The sequence below is a fragment of the Perissodus microlepis genome, chromosome 3 (assembly GCF_051167445.1).
Source record: "Perissodus microlepis isolate ML-2025 ecotype Zambia chromosome 3, ASM5116744v1, whole genome shotgun sequence".
Taxonomy (NCBI): Eukaryota; Metazoa; Chordata; class Actinopteri; order Cichliformes; family Cichlidae; genus Perissodus; species Perissodus microlepis.
In genome coordinates this window covers 17,860,803-17,882,343 of record NC_140463.1, presented here as the reverse complement: position 1 = coordinate 17,882,343, position 21,541 = coordinate 17,860,803, and the positions used below count along the sequence as shown (strand labels likewise).

The following is a 21,541-nucleotide window of genomic DNA, read 5'->3' as shown; positions in this document are numbered from 1 at the left end:
GGTTCGGTTACATCAACGACCAGTTTTAAACGTGGTGTTTGTTTGCATGTGAAACTAGCTCCAGCCTGGGTGCCATTTTGGTCCAAAGCAGGTAAATCAGTGACAGGATCTTTGTTCACTTCATGTTATTAGAGCACATTAGCATGTTGTTCCAAGTATTCCTAGTTTAGTTCAACAGTTTTGTGAAAAGATTCGTTCTGACGTTAAGAAATCAAATGTGGTACCTGAGGTATCCGTTGCCTTTGCAGTGCTTCTTCCCCGAAGGGAACGGCCGGCCGTCTGGACCATGGTCCAACTTCCTCTTCATCTGATGAAAGATGAAAAGAGAAACCATTACAGACTGTAACCCTCCCGTTTTGGAACAACAACAGAGCCAAATGGAGCTTTGTAGGCCAAACTAATTGGATTTACCAACCGAGCTCCCAAAGCCCCACTTTGCTGCACGCTGGTGATTTGATTATTTGCAAATACCATAAAATAAGTCTGTCAGATCATTACCTGATCCGTCTGATCAGGTAATGGTGGGGTTGCGCGTCATAAAGAATAAAGACTCTCCATGTGAAAAACCATTTTAAAAAGCTTTAACTTCTCCACAAACCACTTCAAACGCCACAGGAGCTCTGGCTGCAATAGCAGTTTTTACCCAAGGGCCAAAAAAACTGGTTAATCTGACCATATCCTTCCTCAACGGAAATCAGCTAAAATAAACACGCGCAGCTAGAAGTTTAGCATCAGCACAGAAAAACAAAAGCAGAAGACATTTATATTGTATATGTCCCTAAAGCATGGGACGAGGACGAGAACAAAGCTAATGACTTCAAATCTGCACAGACAAAACAAACCACACAAAGACCATTTCCAACAACTGGAAAAGATCAGGACACACTGAGGACTACTGCGGCCGGCTATGGCTTTTATTTCCACTTGATTAAAGAGGCTGATGGATACGACTTCCACAGTAAAAAGTAAGACTCAAGACTAAATAAGCCAGACAACAAACTGGAGCTCTAGAGATGGGTAACACAACAAATACCAAACTAACAGCTGGTCTTATACTAAAACAAATATAGACAAGACATATTTTTAGTTTTATATATGACGTAAAGCCCATTATTTACTGTCTATCACAAAGCTAACACAGGGACTGTGAGGTTCCAGTGTTAACCACTGCAACACTATGCTGCCCAGCATGGTCATGGCATATTTCAGCAAATGTGTCATGTTTTGTTTATTTTTTAATTTAGCTCTTCAGTGTGTGACCGTTCACTTACTGTATCTAACTTAGTTTGGCATTTGGGGGAAAACGTTGGCCTTCCTCGGTCTACGTGGTCTAATCATTCGCAATGCCCCAATTATCTTCACGATCATCTCCACAGTATTAATGTGAGCCAGCCTAATTCATATTAGCCTGCAACCAGTGTCTGCACTCATGATGCCAGCGCAGTAAGAGCTAGAGGAGTTCCCACGGATGTTTGTGGGTTTCTGGGTCGACCCTGCGGTCAGAAAGACGACCAAACGGCTGGAGCCGAGTCCACATCATCAAAGAGCTGCAGATAAACCCGAGGCAGTCTTTTGAACCGCAGAGATGCTGGAAACACCTACGCCGCCAACTTAGACAAAGCGAGGTCTGAATCAGCCCTCTCTATCTCTCGCTCGCTCTTCTCTGAGCGTCTCTCGCTGTGAATGAACGCAGGAATGCAGAAAATCAGAGGAATGTCGGCGGTGCAGCGCCGCTCTAAAATAGCCTCCAACACACACACATGCAGAGGATAGCATCTGTGTGTGTTCAAAATTAAACATGGGCAAGAAGCACCTGTAAATATTTCAGATTGTAGATTATCAGAGGGCGTTCTTCACTCCCTAACATACATTTATAATCTGCTTTCCATTTTCAGACTCCGTGTCGCTGGATTTTAATAACAGATGCCACGTCTGTGTGGATTTGATTAAGCCGGAAAAAATAAATAAATAAAATAAAAAGGAAAAAACTTGACCTTGGGGGGCTGGAAAACTGAAGAATGTGTTTACAGTTAAAACCAGACGACTTTGGCTTTTGGGTGGGTGGCAGAGACACATCTGTGCTTCAGCAGCAAAAATGTCCCAATCAAGCTTAACTGCATACGTACTACTGGGACTTTTTGGAGGGTTAGTATCTCTGCAGCTTCACCTTAAATCAAGTTTATAATAATGAGAAGAGGATACGTCGTGGCCTTACATCGACCTAGGTGCAATTTTGCCAGGATTTAATGTGAAGTCTCCCTCCATAATCTGTGTTTTTACAACATAGTGAAGGAGCTAACGTCCATTTGAAGCTCCAAACGCAAACAAACACTAGTTATTAAAGTTTTATCTGACTTTAAGTAGATTTCTGCCTCCACAAATTGCAGTTTTACAGCAGCTGCCGTCTCTAAGGTGCATCTTTTATTCATATTTTCAAAGTGCAGCGAGGTGAAGGATTCAATTTAAATAGAGTTTAATTCGTTTGTATTAGATTTTCCAGGTTTCCTGCAGCTTTTTCTAGCTCAGTCCTTCGATTTATGCAGCCGTGTTACAGATAAAACTGTCAATTTAAAAGACCATTGTATTTTAAAATTATTTTTAGTTTTAGATTTTCTTCTTTGAAACATCTTTTTAACTTAAAAATAATCACACGGCCATTAAGGAGACAAAAAACAATTCTGTGTTTAATTGATCGTCATGGATACTGATCGTTTTTAAACACCATTTTAAACGTGAACTGTGAAAAAATGGATTTCTAAGCTTTCAATCCTTCAGGTTGAAGCTGTGACGATAAATGAGCATTTGATGTAGAAGTCATGTATCCGTTTAATTAATTACATTTGTTTTGTTTTCCACTCCTGGATGAAGGCAAATGGCCGTTTTTAACTTTCTGCTGCTGTGGTTTGAAGCCAACAAGACAAATTAGCATTAGAAATGAAAGTCTTGTATCCTCTTAATTCACTTTAATAGATAATATCTGCTTCATAAAAAGCTTCATCGGTCTGGAACGCAAAGTTTACATGGTAGCGTTGGGATCAATATAAATATTTACATAAAATATAAACAGTTTCTAACTGTTGCTGTTTGCAGATTAAAGGATAAACAGGTAGACACTATAGATTAGTTTGAGTTGGCATTTTAGCTCATGTCCAATGTTTTGTCAAACACTTTCAAGGTTTTAATCTTGTAGTCTTAACCAAGCACTTAACTACTAAGTACTAAAGTGAAGCTTGACTGAAATGAATTTTGACCTGTATTAAACCCCATATGCTGACCCGGCTGCTCAGTAGAAAGACTTCATTCATTTGTTTTCAGAGAAGAAGTAGTGTCAGTTTCTAAGGCTTCATTCCTGTGGTCTGTAACAGAAGATGTGACTGACCATTACACACTCAGCATTAGCTTGATTTCATGTGAATTTTTGATGTGAATTCTGATGTTTTATACAGACTGAACCTAACAATGTGTCTCACAGCAGCTGTGCTTTACATTATCTGTCTTTTGAGGAGGTTTAGTGATACAGTTTCCTTTAAATTTTAATATTGACGTGATTTTATTGTCATTTGGATCCTCACCTTGATCCCGACTGGAGTTGATTTCATGTGTTTTTCTCTCGTATCTGACCACAGACATGGCAGAATACTGACACTGACATGCCTGTGCAGTGAAAGGCTCCACCTTTGTTTGTTTTCACAGTGTCGGGAGAAAGAAAAGTTACTGTCAAGGTTTCATTCCTGTGGCTCGCAGCACCAACAAAGAGTACAGACTTTTTTTTCCTCGTTTAACCAGCGTATATGAGGCAAACAAAGCAGAGTGTGACGGTATTTGAAGGTTTGTGGAAGAAAGAAAGAGCCAATTTTGAGAAATTTAAGCCAAACAAAGGAAATTATATCAGCTACTGTCAGCCTTCCTTATTTTTCGGGGGGGGAAAAAAGTTTGCAAGGTGTCATTCTATGAAGTTCTCTCTGCAATCGTATGTTTTTCACCTTTAAGAAATCACATTTGACCTGTAAAATTGCACTTTTACCACGTGCAGAGTAAAGTGCCCTGAATTTAATTGTGCCTCAGAGTACAGGGAGGAAGAAATGTCACTTTTCAGGGCTTATCCAGCATTTATGAGCCAAATAGCACAGCTGCTAGAGATTATCACAGCTGTACTGTAAAACATCCCAGATTTACAAAGGGCAGGAGGTGTCAGGTTTTTACGTTTTCATCTTGCAGTTTGAGGTTAATTTGATTTAAAGTACTTTTTCAACCTTTATTAAACCCTACTGGCCCAAAATGGTGGCGTTTGCATGGTTGCACAGTGGACTAAACCACCTTTTGTCTGCATTTTCACAGTGCAGGGAGGAAAAATGTCACCTTCATAAGGTTTTGTGCCTGAAAGAGGAACAAACAGATATTGACGTTAGGGCCGACTAAAAAAAATGTAACTCAAGTCTCACCTGCCAAAAAGGGTCTATTTACATGACAGTACAGTGAAATACACTCCTGTATTTATGTTAAATATGAACAATATGACTTTTGTGGGTTTAGGCAGAAAAATCTAAGCCAAACAACACAGATCACAGCAGCTGTACTGCAAAACATCACTCATTTCAAGGAGCACAAGTCACTTTGTGAAGGTTTAATAAACCATATGGGACCAACACTGAGGAGTTTACCGTGGAGCGCACCTCCTCCACCTGCATTTTCACAGGGCAGGGAGGGAAAATGTTAATTATTATTGAGGCTTGTAGCTATAAATCATGAAATAAATATTAGACACTGAAGTTTAGAATCTAAAGAATTTAAATAAGATTTTTAGATTTTATGTCACCGTTTACAGGTTACACCCGCGGCTGAGCAGTAAAATCTATCACCAATAATCAATCACAGAGAGGGTGACACGGGGAGGAGAGGGAGGACACGGATGAGGTGCCCCCCCTCTCTGGTTCCGCAGTGGTCCACGCTCGCACGCGCACACGCACGCGCCGCCGAAGCATTTCGCTGTCAGTGAGAGAAACGCCTTGTCATGCCGGCGCACGAGCCTGACAACCTCCAACATCTGCACCACAACCGCCCTTATCGATCCGCCGCTCGTCTCTAATCGATACTCACTTTGTAGAAGATGAGCTTCAAGGTGCCGTAGAAACCCATGGCTGCCCCCTCCGGTAGGTACGAGCCTCCCGGAGCCCCGAGGGGTGGAAAAAATATATATTACAAAGTTCAAATGAATGAATCCGGAAATAAAATGTGGGAAAATAAAAATAAAGAGGGATATCCGAGAATGGGCGTGACGTCACACATCCATGGGGCGCTAATCGATGAGTTTGAGAGGAGCCGCTGAGCTGCTGCTGCTGCTTCAGGATCCACTCACTGACTGACTCCCTCTCTGCGCTCCGGCTCTATGCGGCTCGACCTCCACGGGAACACGCAGGGACATGCCTCTCCGTGCCTCGTGAGAGGGAGGGTGGAGCTTCTGTGCGTGTCCGTCTGTGTGTGAGAGTGTGTGCGTGTCCAATGCACGGTAATTATCGTCGTTGTAGCCTAATTACCACGAAAACACTCGAGTTTGAGTCCAAAGCGTTTAGAGGAAAACAAGCAGCTGTTTTTAATGACCGCAGACACACATCAAAGGTTCCGAACAGGAGGAAAGACAGAATTAAATGATTAAAAATATCTCACCGGCCACTTCGTTAGGTACACACTGCAACAGTTACACACCATTAATATCACATCCTCTGCAGAGACACCTCAGTGTCAAACACACACATGTAATTTAGTGTAATAGTGTAATATACTGGGATATTTATAATTCGAGCTGTGTTGTGAATTTGATTTATATCATTATAGTATTTAATTTAGTTACTGCTCTTACTGTCTTGGAGCAAATGTGACCACATCATTTCCTCTGGGATTAATAAACTAGTTTGATTGTCATACACCTGTTAACCTGCTCGTTAATGCACATATCTAACCTGCCAATCACATAGCAGCACTCAGTGCACTGAGGCATGCGGTTGAGATGACCTGCCCACGTTCAAACGTAGGATTAGACTGAGCAAGACGGGTGTATTTCAGAAGCTGCAGATCTGCTGGGATTTTCCCGCACGACCATCTCTACGGTTTCAATGATGTCAGAGGTCAGAGGGGAATGGCCAGAGTGCTTCACGCTGGCAGGAAGGCAGCAGTAACTCAAATAACCGCTCACCACCAAGGTATGCAGAAAAGCATCTCTGAATGCACAACACAATAGGCCTTAAAGCAGCAGAAGAGCACAACACGCACCACTCCTGTCACCTAAGGACACAAAGCCAAGGCTACAATTCACAAAGGATCACCACAATGGAAAATAAAACGAATGAAGGAAAAAATGTTGCCTGGCCTGTTTGCTGCTGTGACAGGCTACGTCCACACAGACACAGCTATTTTGGTAAATGTAACTTTTTCTATGAGTTTTGGCCTTTTGTCCACACATAAACAGCACTGTGCACCATGGAAAACAGAGCACTGGAAAGACTCCTTTTGAAAACATAGTTTCCATTTCTATATTTCGAAAAGAAGGACAATGGTGATTTTGTCTCACAGCGCCAAATATGTGAACCTTTATCGCCTTCTTCAACAGTGCACCGTGTTATTGTTTGTGGGCTGTTGATTGGCCATTTCCTCAGTGGTTAAGGCTACATGACCGTTTTTTTGACTGAGTTTTTTGTCCAAAACAAAACAAAAATCCAGGAATGCTATACTAGCAACGTGTACCTAATGAAGTGGCATGAGCATATTAGCAAATTAGATGTTTAATAGGTCAGGCCAGTAAAATTACTGGCTCATTTAAAATAACACTTCAAATTGTTTCCCTTTCGTCAAGTGTCAAAAAAAGTATCTTGTGAAACTGTTTTTTTGAGCCGTCCGTTCATAAAACTGACATCTCGACAAAACCATGAATCGGTTTGTTTCCACGTCTCAAAGCAAAGCTGCTGAAGTAAACCAGTCTAAAAATATATATATCTACACGCTTACAGGAAGTAACACTAAAAATAAATACCCAGACTTTTTATCTCACAATTTAAAAAGTTTTTCATTACTTCACAGAACACTTTCAAGCGTCAGCGTTGGTGTTTTTGGCTGCTGCCATTTTGACTTTTTTTGACCAACTACCTGTTCGTGGTAAACAGAGGGTTTAAACAGTAGGTGGGTGGGGCTTCTGAGACGCCCATATTAGGGAATCCCCTCTCTGCTGCCATGTCCCAATCACCTCATGAAATGTTAAACTACTGTCGCTGTCTTTGCGAGTTGGAAATCCGACTTGAGATGGGGTTCCAGACTCAAATTCTGACTGGGAACTTTGAAATTCTGGCTACAACTTATTCGGGAACGTGTCATATGACATCATACCGATCCAAAGTGTGAAGCGTAAGCTTTCGGCTCACACGGATCCCTGTCACCCATCACTGTAACAGCAAAGCACAAAAGAGAACTGTGTCTGAACCAAAGCTGAAAGCCGACCACTGTAAACATTGTGACGTTACTGTGAAAGAACGGCCACACAGGCAACAGGAATAAATGTGACATGCTTTCACATAAACAAACACACACACCCACATACGGGCACAGCAGGGGGTTGTTGGAGGTTGCAGCTTTCTCACAGCTGATTGACCTGAAGGTCGAGTGACACTCCCACAGGCGCGCACACACACGCAAGCGCACACAAACACACATTAGGCAGCTCTGGGAGTTGGTGGAGGTTAATTTGGGAGGTCAAGCCTTTCACTCACTGCCTGCAGAGACAAAACATCCAACACCTTCCTCCTCGCTTACCTGTAGAGCTTTTTTTTCTTGCCTTATCTTCTCCTTTCTGGATCTCTCTTCCTTTGTTACCCTGCTGGCCTGAGACGCTCTGTTTTTTCCCTTCTCGTCTTATCTCGATTACATGTGAGCGCGCACGGAGGAAGTTGCTGTATAAACTTGGCATCCAGAAAAATGGAAACACCTGTAAATCCAACAAAGCAGCCCTGCAGCCGGTCAAACTGTATCAGTGCTGAGGTGGTTACGTGCACTCTGTTCAGTCTCAAGAGGAGTTTGTGATGCCGTTGTCTTGGCTGTATCACAGACAGAGAGAGGAAAAGCTGTATATTAAAAACACCTGAATGTATAACCCATACGAGCCTGATTAACACGTGAGGCGGGATACGCTCGGTCTTTTTTAATTGCATTTACAGACCGGATCCAGATATAATGTTGGCGCCTGTTAGTTTGCTCTGAGCTTAATCAAAGACAAACTTTCCAAACAATGCTAAACAGATCATCAGTGCATGCTCAGTATTCCAGCTTGTGGCCCGTCTCCTGCTACTTTAATCTACAAAGGTTGCCACTGCATTCCTGATTGCGTCCAGAGAGACCATTTCTTCTAAAAGTACAGTTTATTTTAAAAAAGAGGCACTGAGCTGTTTTTACTTGTGATTTTTGGACTAAAAACAGGAGGATTTAATGGGAAACCGGCTGAGTTCTCAGAACTTCTCTCTCAGAGCATGTACTGCATTTAGTAACTGATGCTGCTGCTTATAAGCGACGACTGAAACCAAATGCTGTGCCAGCAATTTTGTCCAATAATGACTCTGAAAGCTCCCGGATAGTGAGTGAAAATTGCTTTGAGTAACATGAAAAACGAGCGATATAAGACATCCTTCTGCTGGTCAGTGAACTCTCTGCTCTGAAAGCCAACCAGAGGTCGTGACCTTTGTCAAACAGGAAGTGATAACCTGCCAGGTTTAGTCAGCTCAGCAGTCTGCGTGCCCAGTGTTTCCAACTCACACCGATGCAGACGCAGAGGATGGAGGTGTTCACCAAGCGAGTAATTATGGACCATCTCTGCACGTGAACGAGGGCTAAATGTCATCTCCTAACTCACCCCACGAGAAACCACTCATTTTTCCCACACTACATTTGCAGTATATCATATCCAGGCATGGAACAGCGCCACCCTGAGACTATAAAAACTTTACAAGTTACAGCACCTTAGAAGTACATGAGGTGGCCGCTTCATTTTTTCCCAGCTTTTTTGAGCACTTATAACTTCTTAAATACAGGACATTGAAACTTGAAAGTCAGTTTTCAGAACCCCCCCCCCCCACACACACACACACACATTTAAGGTCTTAAAACTCCAAAAAACAAAAACAAAAAACCAATTCTACACCAACTCGCTGTGCTACAATATGACTCTGAAATCTCATTATTGTTGCATGGCCAACTTTGAGCATGACTTTCAATTATGGCAAAATTTTGAAGCACTACTAAAAAAATTCAAAAGAACAGCTGAGATGTTGCGTGACATCAACACAAACACTGAAGTTAGTGTTGAATACTGTGAAGGATTGGACTGATTTTATACACATGTATGTGTATGCATGTCCAAGACTTTCATTTAATGTGAGAACAATGGTCAAGATTTGGCGAGGCTGAGCTGGTTTGGACACGTGTAGGGGATGGTAATGGTGGATATACTGGACAATGGATGTTGAAGATGGAGCTTCCAGGCAGGAGGGAAGCTCCATCTTCCCTCCTGCCTGGAGTGAAGACTGATGGCTTCTCTGACTGAGAAGACTGATGGCTAGTAGTAGTAGTAAAAAATGCTGTTTACCTTAATGCCTCAAGCATCATATTATTGACTGTAAGTCTTACAGTAGAAACACATCTGAAACCCGTGCTTTAATACTTTATCCCCAAACAGACTCTTCACACGCTTCTCCCACAGCAGCTGTCATTTACCTGACCTGCTCTGACCCCGCCTCCTGGCTACAGCCATCCTGATCACCTTAATCATCAGGACCCCGGATGATCTTTAACCTCTGGACCTGCTAATCTATAAACCTCTCTTTCTCTCTGCCATCACATCACTTATTGGTCAATCCTCCTCCCTTCATCTCTTCTTTGCTGCTTTGAAGCCTCTCACTTTATTTCCTTTGTGTTGCAGCACTTCCTTCCTCCCACCTTTTCCTTCCATTATATCTGGGACTAATTCTTCTCTTTCTCCTCCTCCTCGTAGTTTCCATTTTGTCATAAATTTGAATTCAGCATCTCCCGCTGTCTGCTTCTAATTTACGTCTTTTTCATCCCTCCACTGCTCTGTTTTCTCCACAGAAACATGCTCGACATGTGTCACAAATTAATCCTGGAAGTTTAAAGCAAAACAGAAAGAGTGCATGAAGACGTAGGTGGAAAATACAATGTTTGGGTTTTTTAGAAGCATCCCCATGTCAGTGGTAGGGTTTTAAAAGTATTTTCTGAACCGTGCATCAGCTGCTTTGCTTTTTTTTCGTATCACCTATAATTCAAAATAACTCCATCATCTAGATTTAAGTCTTATTGTTTTTCAAGTTTCTCCTGTGCACATATTTATTCTGCAGATCCTTTGTAATGAATAGAAAGTTTCCCCATCTCAAATAAAAAAGTACAGAAACTAAAATTTGGTCTCTGCTGAGAATTTACAAGAGAAGCCACTTTTGGAAAAGTGACGACTGGGAATATTAGATGCTCTCCTGCTCGATACAAATCTCTGAAAGCAAACCAACAACACAAACCTGATCTCAGAGAGAGCTGACAATCATTTTATTTTCCAGCAACTTTGCAACGAATCGATAACTTTACAACAGACGAGACTGCAGCGAGTCTCCAAAACCTGAAACAGTATGTACGGTATTATTTAGTAGCTCTAAGCAAAAGATCACTGGTTTGGTCCGAGGAGGAGACACAAATCCCTCTGGGGGTTTCATCAGGAAAAATTCTGCCACACCAAACTCGAGCTACCCACTGTGGTGGCATCGTGTGAATAAGTGAACAGCCAGTAGTTTAGGCATTTTCAATTCAAGACTTTTTTTCTAACACATTTAAATTTCATGCAGCTTTCATTCATTTTTGAGAGTTTGTTTAGTTTAAGTTTTAGGATGTTGGTGACTAGATGGAGGGTGGTCTGTGGTCTCGTTCCCATTTGCCCATGTGTGTGCTGGATTTTTAGCAGCTACTGAATTTTCAAAATAAGAGTAGGTTTTCGTAGCCTGGAGCTCAGATTACAGAGGGCTTGAAAGTGTCAGACACTTTTCTGATTGGCGACACCTTTCTGGAGAAGACTGAAGCAAGTCCAGCATGCTTCAAGCAGTGGAAAAAATAGTTAGCAAACACAATACTGGCATTGTGATCATAAACAAGGCTTTAAGTGGGGATGATGGTATCATGTTTGTGCCAGTCTGCAATAGTTTTTGGTACTCTGAGAGAAAGATTTTGGGTACGAACATCAAAGTTTCCAGTTTGCTGTAGTCCTCCAAAATGCACTGACTAAGGCCAACTGGAGTAATTCACATTGCTAGTTGTAATTCTACAGCATGTAGATGGTCTGCAAAGTCATGCTGGTCTATTTACTCCAACAAGCAGTTTCAAACAAAACAAAACACACACAAAAAAATGGACGTATGAAGCCAACTATACTTGGGTGGTCTGAAGTCCTTTGTGTGAGAAACCCTGCATCTAGAGCATTCAGATCCCAAGCTGTAAATCTTTAAACATCTGAAAGGACCATCATGAGTGACGAGAGGAAGAGAAGTCCTGCAACAGATGGTCTGACCCCCACACAGAGCCCAGATCTTATCATCATGGAGTCGGTCTGTGATTACTTCAACTCAGACAAACAAAACTCTTTCGGATAGTACTGATCAATGTCCAAAAACACAGAGTGTCTCTATACAGGAAAAAGATCACCAGCTTACATCTCTTCTTCGTGTATTTTTCCCTCCACCCTGTTCATCCTTGAAAGCTCAGCCTCCCTCCCTCTCTGGTATGCAGACCCACAGAGTCTCTCGCTCTGATGACCTTGTAAAACCTGAAGCTTGTGTGAGTGTGTAAGTGTGTTCTGCATTAAAGCACACCCTTTCCCACACTCAAGGACTTTGAGTGCATGTAAATTTCCAGAAGCTACTCTCCACTCGGTCGTGCCGCTCGTTATGTAGCAGCAGAGCTTGGGAGACCCTGTTAAGGCTGATATGACGCTCAGCTGATAAAACAATGGATGGCATGTGGTCACAGAGGTGGCAGCAGTCCTTGTTGCAGGGAGAGTGTATGATAACCACGCTGCTCTGTGGGGGCTGGAGTATATCGTGGTATACGAGATAATCTTTGTTCTAGGGCTTAAATTTGGCCAATTTTATGGTCAAGGTTGTCTCGTTGGGGAGCTACAACCTCAGGTTGTTTCTGCTGAATGTTTTCCATCAGGTGCTTTGAGACTTTACAGAAGTTTAAACTTACATCTTGCCCTGACTGAGGGATGAATTGTTGATGCCCACCACTGTGAAGGAGTCACATTTCTGACCTCATGTGGCACATTTAAGCTAGGAAACTGCAACCTGTACAATTTGTTTTGTTCGAAGTACTCAGACATGCATCTCATCTAAAGCGATGCCAGTTTGGCCGTTTGTCAGGAGGCAGAGCGTGCCCCTTACCTGGTCAGAAAGTCCGCGATCTTAAGCTCTGAAGTTGCCCTCAGTGTATTATTGTACTGCTCAGCCATGTGAACTCATGCCATGAAGCTCCTGGTATACAGTTTTTGTGCTGATGTTAATACCAGAGGAAGTTTGGAGCTCTGCAGCCGGCAGAGCATTGGCAACTTTTACGCACTATGCGCCTCATCTGACACCCAATCTTTAACTTTATGTGGTCTGTAGTTAATAAACTCTTGTGCTAGGCAATAACATCACCTAGAGTTTAATTATGTTTGCCTTTCGCGTCTGCAAAGGGCACGATACAGCAAAAGTGACATCATATGTTGGTGCAAGCCGCACTTTGGTGTCATGTCAGACACTTGTGCTGCCACTGAAGCCTCCTGGTAAAAGACAACCATATGAGCCTTCCACACCATAGCTGATGTGTGTTGTTCAGGAGAATACTTCAGTGTACACCCACGCCCTCAGCGCTGGTATTAATGGTACAGAGTTGTGGTGGCAGGTTTCCATGCAAAGTGACTAATGTGGTGGGTACAAATAGTTGGAGAATGTGTAGTGTTGAAGACAAAGCTCTTTACAGGAACTTATCCTTTCATACATGCTTGTAAAGGCAGGCACACCTGTGTGAATGGGAGTGAAAACACCTGAATACAAAGATTCAGCGGTGTCGCCCATTAGTTTTGACAATGTAGTATATTTAAAAGTATAAAGCCATTCTTCAGGTTGGTTTGGGACATACGTTGATATTTGCTCTGTGGTAAAATAGATGTGGACATGAAGATGTTTAGAAGTGGTCTTTACTGCAGCAATGCTTAAAGCTCAAAGGGAAACTCAGCCAAAGTTTAAATTCTGCATGGCTTAAGTTTTACAGGAGTTCCAGAATTTGAACCTCACAAATCTTCCTTCTAGTAAGCATTTGTCCTCCAGCTGTAGTGATGAATAAGTTGCAAAATGAAGAAACTTCATGTAGAGATGTTAATGTAAGGTTTTCATAACATACTGCTGCTGACAGTGATTGATTTTTAAAAAGAAAAAGATGTATTCTCTTAAAAACGCATGCATTGTAATATTAGAAAGACTCCAAATCCAGCAGTCAGAATTACAGAGTCACTCTGTAGTTACTTCACCATCTCTGCACACTGGAAAAGTAAACTGTCAACTTCAATGGGCAGTCTAGATAGAAAGCACTCTTCTCACACACACTAGGGGAACCTCACTTCGCACTACTAGTTCCTATCTTTCACAAAAGCGCCTGTTTATTTCCTTTGACTCAATGACTTTGCAATCTAATAAAGCAGATTTTCATTTCTCATTGTGTTTTATGCACCAGCTCATCTCTCTGATAGTCCTACTGCCCACGAGGCCTGTAAGCCCAGATTACCAACTTTTTCCCCAGCGCTTTGTCCAACATCTGTTTTAACTCTGTTACCTTAAGTTTAGATACAGGAAATATTTTATTATAGTTAGGCTTTGATTTAGAGCTCTTTGCGTTCTCTTCTTTTAGCTCTTTTTTTAAAAAAAATTTTTTTATTTACCTTTAGGAGGCAATACAAATCAAATATATTTATTTTTTGTGCAAGGTTGATTTTGATTTTAGCTGCTGTGACAATTTCTGATCTTAACCCAACTAGGTCAGAATCCACAGAAACTATTTACACACACTCCAAAAAATTATTTTCACTGGTCTCCAAGCAGCTAGGGTTTGGAGCTATAGCTGGGGACATCAGCAGTGACTATGCCCTCACAGGGTTAAGCTCACCAAGTCAGCCTGAGTCACTCACACCAGTGAGGTTCAACTGTTATTAATCGGTCGAACCTCAACAAAGCAACCCCCCCCAGAGGTTGCTTTGGTTTGTTTTAGGATGTTGTGGCCCAGGACTGGTTCTGGTCCTCAGGCCATGTTTTGCTCTGTGATGGCAGAGTTACACACTCCAGCCTCTGTAACCCTAAATTGGGTAAGAGGGAGGGATGAGTGTCAGGTACTTTCATTAAAAGCAGTAGGAACATATACTGTGAGGCACAAAGAGAGAGTTGGTACCTAATCTTGTTGAGACAGTGTTGGTGATGTGAGGAACAGGATTTTATTTCTCTTTTCCAGCATGAATATAAAGTAATGCAGGGCAACTCTCCAGAGACTCCGCTATCCATATTTAATGAACTGAATGCACAAATATCAGCTGAAATGAAGGTAAAAATTTTATAAAGCAAAAGAATTTGTCTTGTTCTTTTTTACACTTCTTCTATTTCTAAAGAAAAATCGTCAAACCAAACACGTTTTTTGTATGTTTGCGATCCTCAGAGCTAACGATTAACGATTGTCAGACAGTGAGAAACAGTCCGACACAGAGAAAACCACTTCAAAGAAACACACAGTCACACTTCAAAAAGGCAAAGGCAGATGTGGACGTACGTGTATGTGTGTGCGCGTGCACGCACATGTCTGTTAGCAGGATTACCCTACGAGTGTGTGAGGAATCAATAAGGAGAGGGGGAGGAGAGAGGGTCAGAGGAATGTGTGAAAGATTGATTTTCAGCAGATGATGTTTCATCTCTTTCTCTCCGTAGATGACTGCATGTTAGAGTAGAAGAAGACCCTCACGCTCAGAGTTTAGCATCAATAATGCAGCGCAAACAACCAACAGTGAGCGCTTCAAAGGTCAGGAGGTCACCGGCCATAAAGCATGTGCAAAAATATCATAAATCCTTCACCCCTCCAGGCTGCAGAGAGATTAAATGTATTTTAACACCTAACGCCAGAGAGGCTGGTTTCCAGCATGATGCAGAGCATCTTCCAGAAATGATTCAGTTTCCATTGCAAACACATGCAGCAGATTGCAGCCAATCCCTGAGCTGCTGGAGGTTTCTTCCTGTGAAAATGAAGCTCCTCCTCTCACCCATCAACAAGTCCTGCTTACACTGAGATTGTCTGACTGTTGGGTTTCTCTCTCTACTATTGCAGTCTTTCCTTTACAATTAAAAAGCACCTTGCAACAAGACGAGTGCTGTTGTGAACCAGCACAGTGTAAATGAAATTAATTACAACTGGATCATTACAGATAGAGATGCAGCACGTGTAAAATTCTGGGCTGATATAGGAAAGTGCAAAATTAATATAATTAAAAACCTTAATATTGCCAGTATCAGTCAGCTTTGTTCAACTGTGATGTTTCCAGGGTGGAAGGATTAAATCTTAAATCTTTAATGACTTTTAAAAGTATTTCAGATTTGATCTAATCCACACAGCGTCAAAAGTATACCTACAGGATCAAATATAAACATACATTCACAGTTTTAATAAGTGCTGCTGAACGTTATTCAGTGTTTTAACTTGACTACACCAAGGCCTGTTTACTGCTCAACAGTGATCATGAATGACTACAACTGGTAGTTTCTCTTTGCTAGCATAAAATTAAATTTGACAGCACTGCATTGACTGCAATATTCCGAAAAATGGGAAACTTGAAGGAAGATCTAAGAAGGAGAATTGTAGACTTAGACAAGCTAGGAAGCTGTCATGGAGCCATTTCTTAAGAACTGCTCATTCCAAGATCATCAGTTCAAACAATTGCACACAAGTTATTCGGATGTGTCACCACTTTCAAAAGGTCTTGAAGAAACATATGTCCAAACTGTCACGTTCATGTTCAGGAACAACCAGCTGAGATGAGACAAAGATTTAGTTGTTTGGCCACAGTGACAATAGGTATATTTGGAGGACCGTGTACCAACTGTCAAGCATGGTGGTGGTAGTGCAATGCACATTGCACAATGTGGATGGAAATATGAGGGAGAACTACCTTCAAACTCTTCACATGAAATCAATTTATTCAATTCAAACTTAAACACAGATCTTTGTCCCAACACAGCAATGATCCCAATACACACATCTGGGGTGGCTCTATCTCAAGAGGTACAACAAGTCATCCATTATTTGGAAAGTTGGTTGTTTGATCCCTGGCTGCTCCAGTCTGCATGCCAAAAGTATCTTTGGGGAAGAAACGAAAGGTTCATTAAAGTAAGAATATGTGTCAGTATTAGATAGAAAGCACTTAGGCATAGAAAAAAAATGTATGAATGGGTGTGAGTGGGTAAAGGAGGTGAGTTGTATGAAGTGCTTCGGGTGCTCCAGTAGAGTAGAACAGCGCTATATAAAGGACCAGTGCATTTACATCAGAACTGGTTTTAGAATGGATAAAGCAGGCTAACACTAAGTGTCTGAAACTCCTCAGAATTTATAGACTATGTTTAAAAGACAGATCCATACCAAGGAAACAAACCAATTTAAATGAACTGTAGCAATTTTAATAGACAAAGATATTTCTTATGCTATCAAATAAACATTTACTAGCTTAAATTTAATAGCGCTCCCGTGTTCTTCACCATAAGCCATTAGCAACTGTTGTTTTCTTTTAACTTGCAGAGATATTTTAAGAGTCAAAAACAAGCTTGTGCAGCCACTGAAGATAATGGTTGAGTAAGTTATTACAGCTTCGTCAGCCCTCAATTAAAAATTACTTCTACAATAAAATGCTACTGTAAAAATAGTCAATTACTAGGAACATCTACCGTGAGGAGAAATTGAGCTTAGCGAGCTAACAAGCTGCCGGGTCTGAAGACAGAAGTCATTTCCAGTGGGACACATTACAGAGGTGCAATGCAGCAAACAACAAGTGGTTTATAATGGAAGTAAACAATGCCACTGCACCGTGCAGAGAGTGTGTGCGCGCGCATGTGTGTGTTCATCTATAATGAATGCCGACAGTGTTGGAGGAATGTAAGGGAGTTAGTGCTCATGTATATTTTAATGAGTACCTCTGTGTGTGTGTGTGTGTGTGTGTGTGTGTGTGTGTGTGTGTGTGTGTGTGTGTGTGTGTGTGTGTCTCTAAGCTGCAATTGTTCCCAGGGGAGAAATAGAGATTCAACAGCACTAGCAATCAGGATAGGAGGATGGAAGGAAAAAAGGCACAAAGGAAAGAAAGAATTAAGATACACACTCAGAGGAAGAATAAAAAGCCCTTTTAATATGCTGGCCTTGTGTGTGATCAAGCATTAGCATGTAAAGAGGGTAATCCTAAGATCTAAGGAATATGCAGAGTTGCAATATTTCTTTAATACAATGATTAATTCTACCTGCTTGGTATGTGGCAACTATCACAGCAATACAAAAAATAAAATAAAAACAATGTTAAAGTTTGATAAAGAGCAAGTCCACTGGCAGGCACTGGATTCTGGTGCTCCTAAACCAGTGTCTACTTCCAGTTGGGTGACCCAAGAGAACCTCAGAGGAGACGAACCTGAGCTGGAAACTTTTGAACATGAAGGAGCATTAAGTTTACTCTGAGTGCAACTATACAGGGGAGTGTGCACAGGAAGAATCCCTGTCAATCAAATTCAGTGACTAGTAGTGATGACAGGGGTAATAACGGTTAGGAACACGAAATGGCCAGGTGCTAACCATTACAGGAAGTTAAGCAACAACCGATGGGAAAGCAGTATTTAAAAATCATTGTTTATTTGTCTCAAACCTAAAATTAGGGACTTGGCAAAACAGCAAAAATGTTTCAAAAGGTACAGCTTTTACTTTTTCTGTATGGTGGGGTACCAGTCTGCAGGTCTGTGTGACTGCGCCCCTATTCACTTGACCACGACTGTCGCACATCAAAAATGGTGGATGAGTTAACCCTGCATGGTTAGTGGTCATATATATATTTTTAAAGAGGCTTGAAACTTTGCAGTCTTTGCCTCAAAGCATTTTTCCCCACCCACTGTAGGTTGTTGCTCTAGCACCACCTTCACCGCTGCAGACCTCTCCCACAGACTTCAGTGAAGGACTGTCAAACCGAATCCCTCTTCTTTTAGTCATCTGATTGAAGCCTGCAGCTCGATGACATCAGTCAGAAACATCATGTAGGTGTGTCTAAGAATAAGAAGAAATACTAGATGTGTGGGTGAAGACAGGCACTCAGAAAGAAAAACAGACTGGGGTGGGGGCGCGAGAACGACACAAGCCTCGAGGTTTTAGTGGCATTCTTCAGGTGTCACCTTACACACTGTAAAACACAGGGAACGGGAGAGAGAGGAGACAGGACAGCAGAGCACCTGTTCCTCGCTGTGCTCCCTCGCTCACACACACATGAATGAGGGTCAACGGAACACCGGCCCACCAATAAGAATACAGTTCTGTGGGGTTGCCATGGTAATGGTGCAGTTAGAGAAAGACATGAGTGGTTTAAAAAAAAAAAAAAAAAAAGAGGAAAAAAGGAGAAGGTCGATTTATACTTCAGCTACCACGTTTGAATACCTCACAGTTTTTACTGCACATTTTATATTTAGGCAAACGGGTTACTGCCATGTTATTACAGATTGGCACCTTTTATCCACAACAAAAAAAACAAAACAAAAACAAAACACATTACCATCACTATTTAAGTTTTATTTGCTCATGATTTACTAGAAGGTTTATTCCTGTGTGGGTACAACCACTTGTTATAAAAGGTTTTGAAGACAGTTTTCATCTAAACCACATGGCTTCAGTCAATCGTAGTGACTACGTAAGATCACGTGAATATAGGCTAAGACACAAGGCCTGGAGACTAGTCTGCAACCTTTGGGCAAAAACTGGTTGTGTGGGAAAAATAAGTATTCCGCAACTAGTTGGGAGCGTTGCTAAAGGCCAAATCACACAGGTCTACAAATGTGTCAGTCACCTCTGACTTATGGGAACCATCTGTCACTGTGGGGTGGGAGATGGGAGTGGACTTTTTTTTACACTACTGCTTGGCTAAATGTTGGCATGCGCTTGCAGACAAATGTGAAAAACTACAGACAACCAGTCATTTTTTTTTAGTTTTTGGTGCAACATCTTCTTTGCAAGCAATTTCATCCAGCCACAGCCAGAAACCTCCAACAGCCACTGCCAAACAGTCCCTAGTAATCATGTCCAACGTTGAGGCCAACTCTTGAGTTATGTGTCCATAAAGTCACATTAAAACATATCTTACATACAATATAGGTGTGGCTTCCTGATCTGGAAAATTAGCCAATGAATGCCCTGAATGGCCTTGTAATAGCCCCTGTTCAGGGCCGGTGGGGGCAGCATCCCTCCAGTTGACAGTTTGATCAGCACCACACTATGTCCATCTTTTATATACAGTCACTGGAAAAAGGTAGAGTTAGTGTTACTTTAGTATGTTCAATTTCATTCGAATTAGATCCATTGTTTAATCTCCCTAAAAAAACCTGCTGGTGAATTCTTACCCTGTTATGACTCCATATCAGCTCTAAATTGTGGTGGTAAGCCATAACCACACAGAAAGGAATTACATTTTGTTTTTTATTTTCTCTGTATGCAAAATTAAAAATGAAGATTACATCAAAACAATCAGCTCCTGCATTGAAACTACTGGCAGAAAATGGCCCTGATGTACAAACATATTTGCATAAATCCTTGCTAAATTCCCACATCTGACAGCTTTGACAGGCTCACAGGAGAAAGTGTCAGTCTGACTGACTGACAAGAACGTTTGCTTCTCGTTTACACAAGAGAACTTGAAAAATCAGGGGGTTTAAAAACACTTATAGCCAATACAAGGTCTGGCTTCAAACCTAGCACTTTGGATGAACTTTCTTTCTCTCTCTGATAATGATTTCTGTCACTACGTACTAGAGCAAGGCGATATGGCCAAAAATATTTATCACGATATACATTTGAAAATGTGTGATAACGATAAACCGGCGATATAATTGACGATATAATTGACACGAGACAAAATACTTACAAAATACAACTCCACAACTTTATTAGTGCAAAAAAAAAACAAAAACAAAAACAAAAAAAAACAAAACATCAATGTATTTTCACATAAACAAGCAGCTGTTTTTTTAAGTGCATTAAAGTTATATAAAAATTTAACAGTGCAAATGCAAATTCCTTGCTGACAGTTTAACCAAAAGGTATTTCCAGTGGAAATTGGCCGACATATCCTCAGCATAACCATGTATAATATCCACAAAGAGGTTATACACACACAATACGGTGATATTATGTTGAAGCACAGTACATATCACTCCGCGAGGCTCCTGCCTACGATAGCTGTAATGCTCCGACAGTCCATCAAGCGGTGCGGGTTCGTAGCTTAGCAAAGTCGTACTGAAACATTTGACAGATTTTCGAGCGCTGTGTACCACATAAAATCATTTCAAGGTCAATAAACACAACCAGAATTCATACATAAGGAGCACCAGATTATAAGGGGCACTGTCAATTTTTAGAAAAATCAAAGGATTGATTTTAACCCTGGAGAACCCATGGGGTCAGAGCCGACCCCATTGGTTTTCTAGGGAAATCATGGGGTCAAATTTGACCCCATGGGTTCTCCAGGGTTAAGTGTGCCGTATTTTCCGAAAAACACGGTAATCACGACGGCCCGCTAGCATGTGCTACCAAAAATAGTGCTTTGTTGTGTATCTGATGGACGAAAGCCAAACCAGTTCCACACCACTGAAGTTGCAGCATTTTTACAAACCAATTTTGGTTCATCTGTTTCATTCAACAATCCGCTTTCGCGCTTCTTATTCTCCATCACTGCCACACTTTTTCCACCATGTGCGTATGTAAACAAAGGCACTGCACATGCGCGTTTTACCCGTATTCTATCGCGATATTTCATTTTCTTATTGTTGCCCAACATTATACCAGTATTACCATGAATGGTGTGATATGGCCCAGCCCTACTACGTACTACAGTAAAGAAAAAGCTACAAGAAACAAAAACCATCATGACATCAGAGTTTCAATAAAGAAGATACCAGCTCTATATTAAAAGTTAGGCTGAGCAAAAACTGAGAAAAAAAACAAACTGGATCTTTTTTTTTTCCTCTTCCAAGACACCAGATATGAAAGAACTGAACTACATTTTTCAGTAGCTGTGTCAACGTGCCGCAGGGAGACTTTACTGTAACCGGAAGGTCACAGATTTCGAGCCTCCGTCCTGCTGACGAGCAGAAGAGCCCAGGAATGCTGCAGCTCGAGGAATGTGTGTGTATGACGCGCCGACTTGGCGTGGCCGGACCTG

At 41.5% G+C, this 21,541-nt stretch overlaps 1 protein-coding gene across 2 annotated transcripts in view; it reads right to left on the bottom strand.

Moving 5' to 3' along the window:
- Positions 1-21,541, bottom strand: part of LOC146390280 (F-box/WD repeat-containing protein 7-like) — a 54,142-nt gene that overhangs the window by 17,243 nt on the left and 15,358 nt on the right. Inside the window, exons 1-2 of one of the 2 annotated variants that reach the window (XM_084923332.1) lie at positions 5,098-5,617; positions 225-307 (exon numbers count right to left, since the gene is read on the bottom strand). In XM_084923332.1, the coding sequence (XP_084779458.1) occupies positions 225-307; positions 5,098-5,136 (122 nt within the window). In that variant the 5' untranslated portion in view covers positions 5,137-5,617. Of the gene's footprint in view, positions 1-224; positions 308-5,097; positions 5,618-21,541 lie in introns of those variants that run through there. The other variant, XM_084923331.1, reaches the window with a different exon arrangement.